Source organism: Bos indicus, chromosome 8 (assembly GCF_029378745.1).
Source record: "Bos indicus isolate NIAB-ARS_2022 breed Sahiwal x Tharparkar chromosome 8, NIAB-ARS_B.indTharparkar_mat_pri_1.0, whole genome shotgun sequence".
Classification (NCBI taxonomy): domain Eukaryota; kingdom Metazoa; phylum Chordata; class Mammalia; order Artiodactyla; family Bovidae; genus Bos; species Bos indicus.
Genome location: NC_091767.1, coordinates 52,626,464 through 52,640,843, shown reverse-complemented (window position 1 = coordinate 52,640,843; position 14,380 = coordinate 52,626,464). Strand labels below are relative to the sequence as shown.

Here is a 14,380-nt window from a genome sequence, read left to right as displayed (position 1 = left end):
TGATTCCTGGGTCGGGAAGATTCCCCTGGAGAATGAATAGGCTACCCACTCCAGTATTCCTGGGCTTCCCTTGGCTCTCAGTTGGTAAAGAATCCACCTACAATGCGGGAGACCTGGGTTCAATCCCTGGGTTGGGAAGATCCCCTGGAGAAGGGAAAGGCTACCCACTCCAGTATTCTGGTATGGAGAATTCCATGAACCATATAGTCCATGGAGGCACAAAGAGTTGGACACGACTGAACAACTTTCACTTCACTTCACTTTATCAGACAGGGATCCTAAAATGGAAACTCTCCAACCCTTGGTCTTTAAAGGGCTAATTTATGTATTTAACAAAGGCAGGCAAGCACCTGGTGAAAGATTTTCTTCTTTTTTCATTTTATCTCCATGCCTAGAGGAAGCAACCTTACCAGTCCAGTGTGTCTTATTTGACTAGAAGAAAATCAGGAGAATTTTAGGAACTCTGTCATGAAAGAACTTTCTCTTTATGTAATCATTTCCCAAAATAAATAAGCATAACTATCCAGTATTTTTTTAAGAACAATTAACATGCTTAGCCTGCTACCCTATTTCTATGGAGCTGTATTTCTTAATGGTCAGTCTTATAAAAATGATTATTCCCTGGAAATGGTGTTGTCAGCTGCTGAGTGTGCACACCTGTCAGGAAACATGAGCATCTAGAAGTGCTGTGTGTGTGTGTGTGTGTGTGTGTGTGTGTGTGTGTGTCTTGGTTCACTGCTCATTTGCTGTTAAGAAGACCCTGATCCTGGACAGGGCTAATCCTACAACAATTAAATCCCTCCAGCTTCAGAAATGCTGGAAGGATATACAATGTAGAACGGGCTTACCTTTGTACCTGGTCTAAAGGCAAAAGGGTGGATTTAACCAGGTACCAAAGTTTTGCTGTCGTGATTAGTCTTTTACTCTGTGGTGTCAGGACTGCCATGCTACAGCATGCTGGTTTCTTTATGAAGACACGTAAGTACCAGAAACACAAAATCTGGTAATAGAAATTCTTCTAATAGAAATGAGATCCATTCTCAAATGGAAGAATTCCATTTATATCACTGGCCCCCACTTGGTGCTGTTTGTGATGAGATAGGTGCCCACATTTAGTATAAATAGCATGAAGTTACCTAAGGGCATGGTTCTTTTTCTAACTTCCTGGATTGAGTTGAGCCCTAAGCTAATTCATTCATTTTATTTTCTAATATTTGAGTTCAAGGCTATTTATTTTACTCTAGGAATTTCTTTAGCTACTTTCACAAGTTTTGGTATGTCATACTTTATTGTTCAACAACTTACAAATATGTTTTCCAGTTTCCAGTCTTTTTATGATTGATTTCTTATATGTCATCCTGAAGTCAGAAAATAAAGTACATGCAGTATAGTGGCTTAGATGGTAAAGAATCTGCCTACAATGCGGGAGACCTGGGTTTGATCCCTAGGTCAGGAAGATCTGCTGGAGAAGGGAATGGCTACCCACTCCAGTATACTTGCCTGGAGAATTTCATGGGAAGAGGAGCCTAGTAGGCTATAGCCAATGGGCTCACAAAGAGTCAGACATGACTGAGTGACTAACACTAACTAAGATTGACTTTTGGTATTTTACATGACATTTTATACAATTTTCAAGAGTTTAAAAAAAAATGTGTAATTTTCTTGAATGTAGATCTCTCCATTAGATTAAGTTGTGTTAGTACTTTGTTCAGATCTTCTGTATCTTTATGCATTTTTTTTCAGATTTATAAATTCTTGAGACATATTCAAGTTCCCACCCATGAAATCAATTTCTCCTTATAATTGACTTTTTTCCGACTATGTTGTTAAAAGCATATTGACTCTGGATCAATATACCTTCTGAGAAATTCCTCCTTTTATCATAAAGTATTAACTTTCTTAACCCTTAATAATGCTTTTCTGCCCAAAGTCTATTTTGTTTGATACTAATTTTGTGACACTTGCTTCTTGTGGCTAATGTTTTTCTGATATTTCTTTTTATAACACTTTATCATAAACACTTCTGCATTATTATTTTTAGATGTTCCTTTTTTAAGCAGCATGGCTTCTCAGGGTAAATGACATTACCTGCTATGACCGACAACCCAAATCTCAGTGCTTCAACACCATGAAGATTTTAATTCAGTTCTGTTCAGTCGCTCAGTCATGTCCGACTCTTTGTGACCCCATGAATCGCAGCACGCCAGGCCTCCCTGTCCATCACCAACTCCCGGAGTTCACCCAGACTCACGTCCATCGAGTCAGTGATGCCATCCAGCTATCTCATCCTCTGTCGTCCACTTCTCCTCCTGCCTCCAATCCCTCCCAGCATCAGGGTCTTTTCCAAGGAGTCAGCTCTTCACATGAGGTGGCCAAAGTACTGGAGTTTCAGCTTTAGCATCAGTCCTTCCAAAGAACATCCAGGACTGACCACCTTTAGAATGGACTAGTTGGATCTCCTTGCAGTCCAAGGGACTCTCAAGAGTCTTCTCCAACACCACAGTTCAAAGCATCAGTTCTTTGGCGCTCAGCCTTCTTCACAGTCCAACTCTCACATGCATACATGACCACTGGAAAAACCATAGCCTTGCCTAGATGGACCTTTGTTGGCAAAGTAATGTCTCTGCTTTTCAATATGCTATCTAGGTTGGTCATAACTTTCCTTCCAAGGAGTAAGCATCTTTTAATTTCATGGCTGCAGTCACCATCTGCAGTGATTTTGGAGCCCAGAAAAATGAAGTCTGACACTGTTTCCACTGTTTCCCCATCTATTTCCCATGAAGTGATAGGACCGGATGCCACGATCTTCGTTTTCTGAATGTTGAGCTTTAAGCCAACTTTTTCACTCTCCACTTTCACTTTCATCAAGAGGCTTTTTAGTTCCTCTTCACTTTCTGCCATAAGGGTGGTGTCATCTGCATATCTGAGGTTACTGATATTTCTCCCGGCAATCTTGATTCCAGCTTATGCTTCTTCCAGTCCAGCATTTCTCATGATGTATGGTGCATATAAGTTAAATAAGCAGGGTGACAATATACAGCCTTGATGTACTCCTTTTCCTATTTGGAACCAGTCTGTTGTTCCATGTCCAGTTCTAACTGTTGCTTCCTGACCTGCATATAGGTTTCTCAAGAGGCAGATCAGGTGGTCTGGTATTCCCATCTCTTTCAGAATTTTCCACAGTTTATTGTGATCCAGACAGTCAAAGGCTTTGGCATAGTCAATAAAGCAGTAGATGTTTTTTTGGAACTCTCTTTTTCAATGATCCAGCAGATGTTGGCAATTTGATCTCTGGTTCCTCTGCCTTTTCTAAAACCAGCTTGAACATCTGGAAGTTCATGGTTCATGTATTGCTGAAGCTTGGCTTGGAGAATTTTGAGCATTACTCTACTAGCATGGGAGATGAGTGCAATTGTGTGGTAGTTTGAGCATTCTTTGGCATTGCCTTTCTTGGTGATTAGAATGAAAACTGACTTTTTCCAGTCCTGTGGCCACTGCTGAGTTTTCCAAATTTGCTGGCATATTGAGTGCTTTCACAGCATCATCTTTCAGGATTTGAAATAGCTTGACTGGAATTCCATCACCTCCACTAGCTTTGTTCGTAGTGATGCTTTCTAAGGCCCACTTGACTTCACATTCCAGGATGTCTGGCTCTAGGTAATTATTATAATCTCATATTATTTGTTCATTAAATGGCTTTTATTGCCAGTTCTTCTGTTTACAGCATCTGCTGGCAATCTTTCATAATGTTTTTCCCTAGTGTAATTTGTAGCTTAGGGGGTGTGGGTTGGGGGTGTTGGTGTGAGGTCATCTTTTAGAGGGTTTTTAACTTTCTCCTAAGTGGGTTTCCAGTGAATCCTAGTTAGTGCAAGTAGCACTGCCAAGTGGTTTCATATTTGATTCTTCTGGAACCTTGGGAATCTTGGCTTTTAATGGTCCTAGGTGAATTTTAATTTTAATTTCTTGACTTGTGTTTGCTACATCATTCAGGTAATATAAATCAGACACACTTGGCATACAAATAGTGTGTCTAATTCTCACTGGTTGCTTTTTATGTTCTACCCAAGATTCCAGGCAGACTATGCTTTCTGAGGCCAGAGGATAGAGTTTGTTCTCACTCTCTTTTCATTAAGAGGGCGGTTCTTTAGGGACCATGGCCTTATGTGGATGTTCAAATCTAGGTCTTTCTTCTAGCACCTGGAGGTCTCTTCTCCTGTGGGGCCCTAAGGCCTATGTCCAGTCAAGAATGCTCCAGACTACCTTTCTTCAGCTTTCTAGAATAACTGTTCATTTCTGGCACCTGGAATTTCCCTTGGTCTCTCTCAAGTTTGGAAATGTATTGATTAGTTTTAGGGTGTTCTGTCTTACATAGCATTTCTTTGCATTTATAACGATAAATGATATTACACCTTGTCAGACACTTTCTAATCTCTTCTTTTTAGCAAATAAAGTCTCAAAGTGACAGCTCAAGGGTTTCTACCTTGAATGTAATAGCATTGTTTTATTTTGATTAAACTTATGCAACTATTTCTTTTAGGCAAGTGATTCTAAGTTTCCATGTATAGTGATACAAATCTTTCTTTGAGAGCAAACTTGAAAAAAATAAGTCAATTGAAATAAAAGTATTAAGTAAACTGACAAGGGCTAGGTGACTGTGACAAACCCATAAAGGTAGTATATTAATATTCAAGTTTATAAATACTTGAAAGCCTTTGATGCTCTTCTGAGCTTTGTCCTCATCTTTTAAAGTGTTCTTTTATGTTTTAACAACCTAGACAGGAAGATGTGTACATCAGCCTGAGCCTGGGCTGAGAGTGTAGGAAATCAGCGCATAGTGTGAGTCAGATACTCCCTTCAAAACAAGCAATAAAGATCGGAATATACAGTAGTACTACTCAGAATGGGTTGGATTAGCATGTTTGAACAAAGAAACCCAATATCTCTGGGTAAGACAAAACAAAAAATTCTTTCTTGCTCATATATCCAGTGAGCTTTGTTTAGAAGGCAATGGCACCCCAGTCCAGTACTCTTGCCTGGAAAATCCCATGGATGGAGGAGCCTGGAAGGCTGCAGTCCATGGGGTCGCTGAGGGTCGGACACGACTGAGCGACTTCACTTTCACTTTTCACTTTCATGCATTAGAGAAGGAAATGGCAACCCACTCCAGTGTTCCTGCCTGGAGAATCCCAGGGACGGGGGAGCCTGGTGGGCTGCCGTCTATGGGGTCGCACAGAGTCGGACACGACTGAAGCGACTTAGCAGCTGCTCCCCGTAGCCGTCGGGCTGAGCTCCTCCACAGGCACCCAGGTGGGGAACAACACGTGGCACCCATGCTTTCTCCTAATTCTTCTTCCCAGAAGTGAAACCTGCCACTTCAGCCACCATTTCATTTGTCAAAGCAAGTCGCATGCCCACCTTAATTTCAGAGGAGGACAGGGAGGTACACTTGTACCACGTGTGCAAAAAGTGGAGAGCCAGAACCGTTTGGTGAAGATCAGTGATGTTTATAAAACTGCCCAGCAAACTAACAATTCCAGATCCATCCTCTAGATGGAGATGTGGAGCTAAGCATCTTTTGGAGAGGATGGCCACAGTAGAGTCAGTCTTGTGTTTACAACTCCCCCCAACCTGTTTGGTACCTCTGTGCTGTATACAGAAAACCCCAAATTAAGTAGTGACTACCGATGGATATGGTAAAATACTTACCTTCACGATGGATTGATTAGTTACCCAACCGGTCCTGAGAGGCGTCCATTACTGATGTAAAACTCCATGCTATTTCCTTGCCAATTATTCTGTTTGGCTGCTTTATTTCTACAAATATTTATCGGCCTAATGTATGAATGTGGTAGTATTGACGATGGCTGCAACTTGGGTTTCTCCCAGGTTTGCCTCTGGTCTATTCTGGTTCAGTGTTCCTTCTCTCTTTCCTGGAGTTTCCTAAAAAAGTCCGCATGGCCTTCTGTAATATCTGTGGGTTTGTGGGTCCCTCGCTTCTGATCACTGCCCGATCACAGCTTCAGTTTTTCTCTTCCCTCAGGTATGTCACTTTTGCTTTTCTAGCACCTCCTTAACAGGGTCTCTGCTCTGTGTTGCAAAAAGACATTGAGAGACAAAGGCTCTATTTACTAACTTCAGTGCATCCGGGGCACTTACAGTCTCTACGGAGATCTGTTTAGCGCTGAAACTTACCCTTACCTGGGCTAATACTCAAATTTTAGGAAACTTAATTATGTTTTGTCTAACCACGACACACACTTCAGTTAAATTACTGATCCTGCATTATGTTTAAAGTGAGGGGACATAATACCTTAAACTTACTTAGTCAGTGCTTTATAATTTTCAGAGCACTTCCTTATTCTGTTTATTCTCCACAGTCCCTGTAATGTTGGGTATTTATTATCTTCCTTTAAAATCACAAAGATAATTAATTTTCTCAAGGTTAATCAGCTTGTCAGTACTAACAGTAGAACTATAACCCATAACTAGACCCTCATATCTAGGACTCTTTGAATTACTCCATGATGTTGCCCATAGCTTAGAAACATCAACAAAACCTGCAAAAATTTAAGATGGATACTATCTGTTTTTAAACTTCGTATTGGGCCTATGGCCAGCACCCTTATGTGCTCTCTGAAGCAAGTAGATATGATGCCTTTTTTTTTTTTTTAAGGTTGACTTATAGGCAACTAGGGAAAATCATGTATGTGTGCATTTAGGGAAGTTCAAGTTTAGTAATTCAATCCAACACATATTTATCGAGTGTTTATACCAGGTGTCGGAGATGTAATAGTGCATTTAGGGAAGTTCAAGTTCAGTAATTCAATCCAACACATATTTATCGAGTGTTTATACCAGGTGCTGGAGATGTAATAGTGAAGAAGACAGACATGGTTTCTGTCCTCATGAAGCTTCAAGGCTAATGGAGAAAGCAGTTACAATAGACAGCAAAAGGAACTTCAATAAAGGAGACAGCATTTTTTTCTTTCGATATTATTTTTAGGCATTGCACAGTCTTTTTTTATTGGTGAGGGAATGGAGACACAGAAAGATTAGATAATTTGCCATATGACACAGTAAGGGATGGAGCTAGGATTTGAATGTAACTCCTCTCAGCAGCATTTTGCTGTGTCACAGGTACTACAGGGTTGATGTCAAGGAGAACACAGCCAGATGACAAGGCATCATTGCAGGGAGATCTGAAAAACTACAGCAGCATAGGAAACCCAGACAACTATCCCTCTGGGTCCCAGGTCTTTCAAAACTGGGGCCCCTGGAAGGCCTTCTCTTTGCCCACCACTCCCACCTCCACTGCTGGACAGTTCAGTTTGCTGCCTCCCAATGCAGTGTGTCTCTGGCAGGAGTTATCTTATTCCTGCCATTACATTATTGTCTTTGGCTCACATGCTGACCCCTCACTCTTTTCGACTAAGCTGCAGGACTCATTTCAGAGAACATACACAGCAGAAGCCATAGCAAGTGTATGGAGAAAGAAACTCCGTATGTTTTTGAAGAGGTGTGTAGGGTTGACAGGTAAGGATGAAGGCATTTACTTCTCTCAGGAGCAGCTCTGAGTTTTTGGTAACAGTCATTATTATTTTAACTCCATCATCCCATTTTCACGACAAGAATGAGACTGGTCTATTTCAGTCTTCTGTATCCTTAGCACAGAGTAGACACACAGTACATATTTATGGAATAAGTGAAGCAAGTTGTTATCACTAGGGACATAGGATTTTGTTTACATCATAGGCTTTATTGACAGTAAGGGGTTTAACTTGGATCCTGAAAATATTGATCATCCAGGTACGCAAACTTCAAATGTTTGGTAGACCTGGATTGAGGTGGAGAGGAGTCGCAATAAGAGAGGGAGGGGGAGAGGGAGGGATTAAATTTAGGACTTTAACACAAAGGTTTATAATGTTTAAATTTAGAAGGGTGCCTACATCAGAGGTATTTACCCTAGATGAGAGAAATTACATGAAAGCGCCCAAGAATAAAAATATATAATTGTGACAAATGGGGATGTACTGAATGAAGGTCAGGAGATAAAAATAAGTCAAGGGGAATTTATTGTGAACAGTGGTTCAATTCAGTTCAGTTGCTCAGTCATGTCTGACTCTTTGCAACCCCATGGACTGCAGCATGCCAGGCCTCTATCACCAACTCCCAGAATTTACTCAAACTCATGTCCATCGAGTTGGTGATGCCATCCAACCATCTCATCCTCTGTTGTCTCCTTTTCCTCCTGCCTTCCATCTTTCCAAGCATCAGGGTCTTTTCAAATGAGTCAGTTCTTCGCATCAGGTGGCCAAAGTATTGGAGTTTCAACTTCAGCATCAGTCCTTCCAATGAATATTCAGGACTGATTTCCCTTAGGATGAACTGGTTGGCACTCCTAGCTGTCCAAGGGACTCTCAAGAGTCTTCTCCAACACCACAGAACAGTGGTTAGCTTCCTACAAAAGCACGTGAATTTGCCACAGTTTCCTCAGTATTTGTCTGTTCCCTTCCACTAGTCTTACCAAGTGGGCTAACATAAACAGTCCCAGGTTCAAAACTGATTAGAAAAGATAGTAACTCATGACCAAAACCATCTTCACCAATGTGTAATTCACAATGAATTTTTAAATATTCAAAGGAAAGAAAATATTAATAGTTGGTACCTCCTCAGGGATGTCAAGCACTTTACATTCATTGCTTAATCTTTCAACAGCTCAGTGAGGTAGGTGGTATATCCCTATTTTACAGAGAGAGACCAGCAGAGTATGCTTTCCTGTACCCATAGTTTAGGTAGTATGCTCAAATTTACACAGAGGAAGAGATACATACAAAGTCAGCTCTGTCCTTACTCCAGAGCATGTATTACATCTCTTGTTGGAAAGAAACAAAGTTACATGTCTCCTTAAATATATTTTATTAATTATTTACTTTTCCTGTTTTTGAATTTCTCGAGGTGTGTTTACCTGTGTGAGCTGACAGAAGTGACTGTCTATGTGCACAGAGTAAAAGCTGTGTCTGTGGTTCTCATTCACAGTAACTGCAGAAAGTCTGTTTTCTAAGTTGGGGCCACTTCCAGTGAATTCAGTACGTGTACTAGGTTTATTGAAAATACTATCCTGGAATCTTGGGGTTTCCTTTTCAAAGAAAATGAAATCCCACGCAGTGTTTTACACCATTTGCTTTTTTTCTTTTTTCCAGACTGCTGTCAGAGGATGTGGGAATGGACATCCACTCTGAGGAGGGGATGCTGAGTCCCACTGCTGCAGACATGAGGCCAGGTGAGAGAGTGTTCATTTATTTCTTTCAGCGGTGTTCTATATCCAAACGTGTTCATTATTCAGTGAGAGAACCATTTCCTGTGCATCCAACTTGTGATTTCAGTGATAGAGGTGAAGAGAGTGAGAAAAAAAAATGTGTGAGGAAGGTGTTAGGCTTGATGTAGTTAATTACAGAGTCGACTTGAATAACCAACGAACGCAGGCTATCCTTTGTCTCCCAAGCCGTGCCTAGATCTGCCAAAATGTTTTCAGTTCCTGTGATAATGGTTGCTTTTTATCATAATACCAAATTCTAACCAACGTCTAAGTTCACCAAATTTATACTTAAGTGTGAAAATATTTAAAATTAGTGATTTACAGAGAAATGCAAATCAAAATCATGAGGTACCATCTCACGCTGGTCAGAATGGCTGCTATCCAAAAGTCTACAAACAATAAATGCTGGAGAGGGTGTGGAGAAAAGGGAACCTTCTTACACTGTTGGTGGGAATGCAAACTAGTACAGCCACTGTGGAGAACAGTGTGGAGATTCCTTAAAAAACTGGAAACAGAACTGCCATACGACCCAGCAATCCCACTGCTGGGCATACACACCGAGGAAACCAGAATTGAAAGAGACACGTGTACCCCAGTGTTCATCACAGCATTGTTTACAATAGCCAGGACATGGAAGCAACCTAGATGTCCATCGGCAGATGAATGGATAAGAAAGCTGTGGTACATATACACAATGGACTATTACTCGGCCGTTAAAAAGAATACATTTGAATCAGTTCTAATGAGGTGGATGAAACTGGAGCCTATTATACAGAGTGAAGTAAGCCAGAAAGAAAAACACCAATACATACTAACGCATGTATACTGTATACTGTATTGGTGTTTTTCTTTCTGGCTTACTTCAGTCTGTATAATAGGCTCCAGTTTCATCCACCTCATTAGAACTGATTGGGAGAAGGCAATAGCACCCCACTCCAGTACTGTTGCCCAGAAAATCCCATGGATGGAAGAGCCTGGTAGGCTGCAGTCCATGGGGTCGCTAAGAGTCAGACATGACTGAGCAACTGCACTTTCACTTTCCACTTTCATGCATTGGAGAAGGAAATGGCAACCCACTCCAGTGTTCTTGCCTGGAGAATCCCATGGACGGAGAAGCCTGGTAGGCTGCAGTCCATGGGGTTGCACAGAGTCAGACACGACTGAAGCGACTTAGCAGCAGCAACGCATGTATAATGGAATTTAGAAACATGGTAACGATGACCCTGTATGCAAGACAGCAAAAGAGACACAGATGTATAGAACAGTCTTTTGGACTCTGTGGGAGAAGGCGAGGGTGGGATGACTTGAGAGAATAGCATTGAAACATGTATATTATCATATGTGAAATAGCTCTCCAGTCCAGGTTTGATGCATGAGAGAGGGTGCTCAGGGCTGGTGCAGTGGGATGACCCTGAGGGATGGGATGGGGAGGGAAGTGGGAGGGGGGTTTAGGATGGGGAACACATGTACACCCATGGCTGATTCGTGTCAATGTATGGCAAAAACCACTACAATATTGTAAAGTAATTAGCCTCCAATTAAATAAATTAATTAAATAATAAAATTAGTGATTTAATATTAAGAATGCTTAGTATCCTGATTATTAAAAAAAAGAAAAACCCTAAACTACACTCTAAGTTATGACCCAAGGCATACACAAAATGGAATTTAAAGTTTTTAGTTGCAACCTGTATGACTCCCACTTTGTACTAGGCTCTCTCCTTTGCACTATACCAGCTATAGGATCTTACCTAGATCCTCAACTCTTGAGATCATTAGTGGAGCCTAGATTTGAAAAAGAAGGGAGTCAACTTTTTTTTTCCGTCCAGGTATTTAAAGTATATTCTTCAAAGTACTAATCATGTGACATAACTATTCTTAAGTGTTCTATGGCAGAGTAAGCATGGTAGCCACTGCTCCACTCTACTCCACTCTTCAGATTCACAGTTCTCTCTCTTTTCTCTTTTTTTAAATTTTGGCCATGCTGTGTGGCTTGTGGGATCTTAGTTCCCTTACCAGGGATCAAATCCTGGTCTCCTTCGGTGGAGGTGCAGAGCCCTAACCACTGGACCATCAAGGAATTCCCACAATTTGCCTTTTAAATTTAATTTTTATTTTATATTAGAGTGTAGTTGATTTACAATGTTGTGTTAGTTTCAGGTATATAGCAAAGTGATTGTTATGCATAAACATAATCCATTCTTTTTCGGATTCTTTTCCCACGTAAGTTATTCAGAATATTGAATAGAATTCCCTGTGCTATATAGTAGGTCTTTGTTAATTACCTGTTTTATATATAGTAGTGTGTACATGTTAATCTCAATCCCACAATTCACTTTTGAGTAATACAGGTGCTAAAGCTTTCATTATCCTGTAGGGTAGCTGTTAGCCACATGTGGCTATTAAAGTTAATTAAAATTTAAAATCAACTTGAAACGTACAGTTTGTCAATTGCACTGACTTCATTTCAAGTGCCTAGAAGCCACATATATAACATTTCTATCATCATAAAAAATTTTTTTTGGACAGCACACCTCTGAGAATCCCTGTGGAATCCCAATGTTTTACAAACTTACTAGTCAACAAGTGTGTTAATCAGTCAGTCATGTCCGACTTTTTCTGATTCCATGGACTGTAGCTTGTCAGGCTCCTCTGTCCATAGGATTCTTTAGGCAAGAATACTGGAGTGGGTTGCCATTTCCTTCCCCAGGGGATCTTCCCGACCTCGGGATCAAATGCCGTCTCCTGCATTGCAGGCATATTCTTTACCATCTGAGCCACCAGGGAAGCCCCTCAATGTTTTACAAACTTACTGGTCAATAGAAACTTTTTTCCCAAGTAATACGTAAAGATAGTACATGGAACACAGTTTGGGTGTTGTTCTATACAGAAAAAAATCTTAATGACAAAGAAACAGTGTTAGCTTCCTTGGGACAAGACCAGAGTTAGAACTGCAGAATTGATCGGTATACTACATGGCCTTCAAACCTTTTGTTACAGGGAATCCTGAAATGTTTACTGTTACTGTGTCTCTGTACCATTGTTTAGCTGGGATCAACTTGGTTAAAGATTACTTCTCCAGCTCTGCTTCTGATAAGTGAAAGGCACTTGAGCAACAAGATGCATATTACAGGGAGCTAATTCCATGAGCCTTACATGAGGAGACTATCACTATGGTACAAGAACCAGTGTCAGGCAGTATTGGCATAAGAAGTAATGACTGCTTGACCAAGGAATGTAATCTGGGAGGATACCTCAGTTTTTTTAAAAAAAAAACAAAGAATGCCAGCCAAGGAAAGTTCATAACAGAGTTGTCAAGAACTAAAGAGATGTATGTGGGGAGTATCTGTAAACATAACAGATAAAGTTCATATCCTCTCACAGGAATAAAGTCTACTTGAATCATTATGATAAGTTATGTGTAAAGCTTAATTGTATCTCTTAATATGCATCATAAAAAATGTAATCCAATATTGTCAGTGTCAGGTTTTCAAACCCGAACAGGGCAGTTCTAAAGACTAGATCTCTGCCCATTTAGCACTGACTCCCACTTCCTATTTCTGCATGACCAGAACTGATGTGGCTGGAGCAAGCCAGTACTGAGGCCTACTGGTCACGAAGGGGTCCAGACCCTAAGTAAGGACTTTTAGCAGGTGGAGCCTTCGCTGAAAGGGCCTTCAAATTGTTTTCCACTGGGGCCACATCCACTGTTGGCAGTCCTGTGTATGATGGTCTAACACTTACTGCTGCTCTTGATCTTCTTTAGAACCGCCTAATTCTCTGGATCTTGATAGCACTCATCCTCGGAAAATCAAACTCACAGCCCCAAATATCAATCTGTCTCTGGATCAAAGTGAAGGGTCTGTTCTCTCTGATGATAACTTGGACAGTCCAGATGAGATTGATATCAATGTGGATGAACTTGAGACTCCCGATGAAGCAGATTCTTTTGAGTACACTGGCCATGGTAAGTTGCCAAGTTGGCAGGCGGAAGTTAAGTGAAAGATTATCTAATCATATCTAATGGCATCTAAGTGGCATTAGGAACAAACCTCCCATTGTGTTGCTGCTGGCTGCTTTCTTGTGCTGTCTAGAAGCTTCTGTTTGTATCTCAGGTCATAAGTGGTCATGATTGATGGTTTAGATCTGGACAGAACAGGTATGGTTCACAGAGGTCATACACAACCATCATGCCTTTGTCAAACCCCTACGCTATGCCAGGCCTTGTGTTTGGCTGAGATTGGAAGTAAACTGTTACATGCTGTGTCATAAGAAAATTGGGACTGGGTTTGCAGAGAAAGAGAATTTAATCTGGAAGATAAAGCTTGAAGTGGAAAAATTAGAGCTTACCAATTTCTCTGTACAACCTCTCATGGTCTGGAATGTTCTTTCCCACACATTCTACATGGGTGGTTCCTTGTTTTTATTCGGATCTTTATCAGATGTGACCTCCTCAGAGAGGCCTTCCTTGACCTCTGTAATCAAAGGTATCCACGCCACCCCCACCATCTAGTCACACTCTCCTTCAGTATTAATTTTATTTTCCATGTGTCACACTAATTGAAATCATATAATTTAACTGTTTGCATCTCACTTATCTTTCTCTTCCCATTAGAATGTCTGCTCCATAAGGCCAGAGACTTTCTTATGCTTGGTGCTATATCAGCAATAAAGTAGGAAGGAAGGAGGGATGGGGTAGGGTGTGGTGGAGGGAGAATAAAAAGTCAGAAGATTAAAAACTTGCTTATCAAACCTGGACATTCCTGATATGATTACCAGTCTTATTATATGATTTAATATATTATATCATATGATTACCAGTTCTTTCTCTTGCTCAATGAAATTGCTTTTGTTAAGAAATATATACACAGTATTTGCTTTAAAAAATGGCATCATGTAGTTTCAGCTTTACAGGGTGGCATTCTTTGACTTTATAAGTTTGAATTTGAAAGTAAGAGTATCTACTATATCTATATCTATATCTACTGCTTTGATATATTGTGAAAATTAGTAAAAAGAGAAATACCACAATTGAACAGATGCCCTGACTTTTAGAGCCATACT

The 14,380-nt window shown here is 40.6% G+C and overlaps 2 protein-coding genes across 10 annotated transcripts in view; one reads left to right on the top strand and one right to left on the bottom strand.

Annotated features, from left to right (window-relative positions):
• The window catches only part of GCNT1 (glucosaminyl (N-acetyl) transferase 1), a 221,371-nt gene that overhangs the window by 9,004 nt on the left and 197,987 nt on the right, over positions 1-14,380 (bottom strand). The window lies entirely within an intron of this gene.
• The window catches only part of PRUNE2 (prune homolog 2 with BCH domain), a 292,303-nt gene that overhangs the window by 238,660 nt on the left and 39,263 nt on the right, over positions 1-14,380 (top strand). For all 9 annotated transcript variants that reach the window (XM_019966096.2, XM_070794676.1, XM_070794675.1 and 6 more), the window contains 2 exons: positions 9,201-9,280; positions 13,083-13,283. In XM_019966096.2, coding sequence (XP_019821655.2) covers positions 9,201-9,280; positions 13,083-13,283 — 281 coding nt within the window. The remainder of the gene's footprint in view (positions 1-9,200; positions 9,281-13,082; positions 13,284-14,380) is intronic.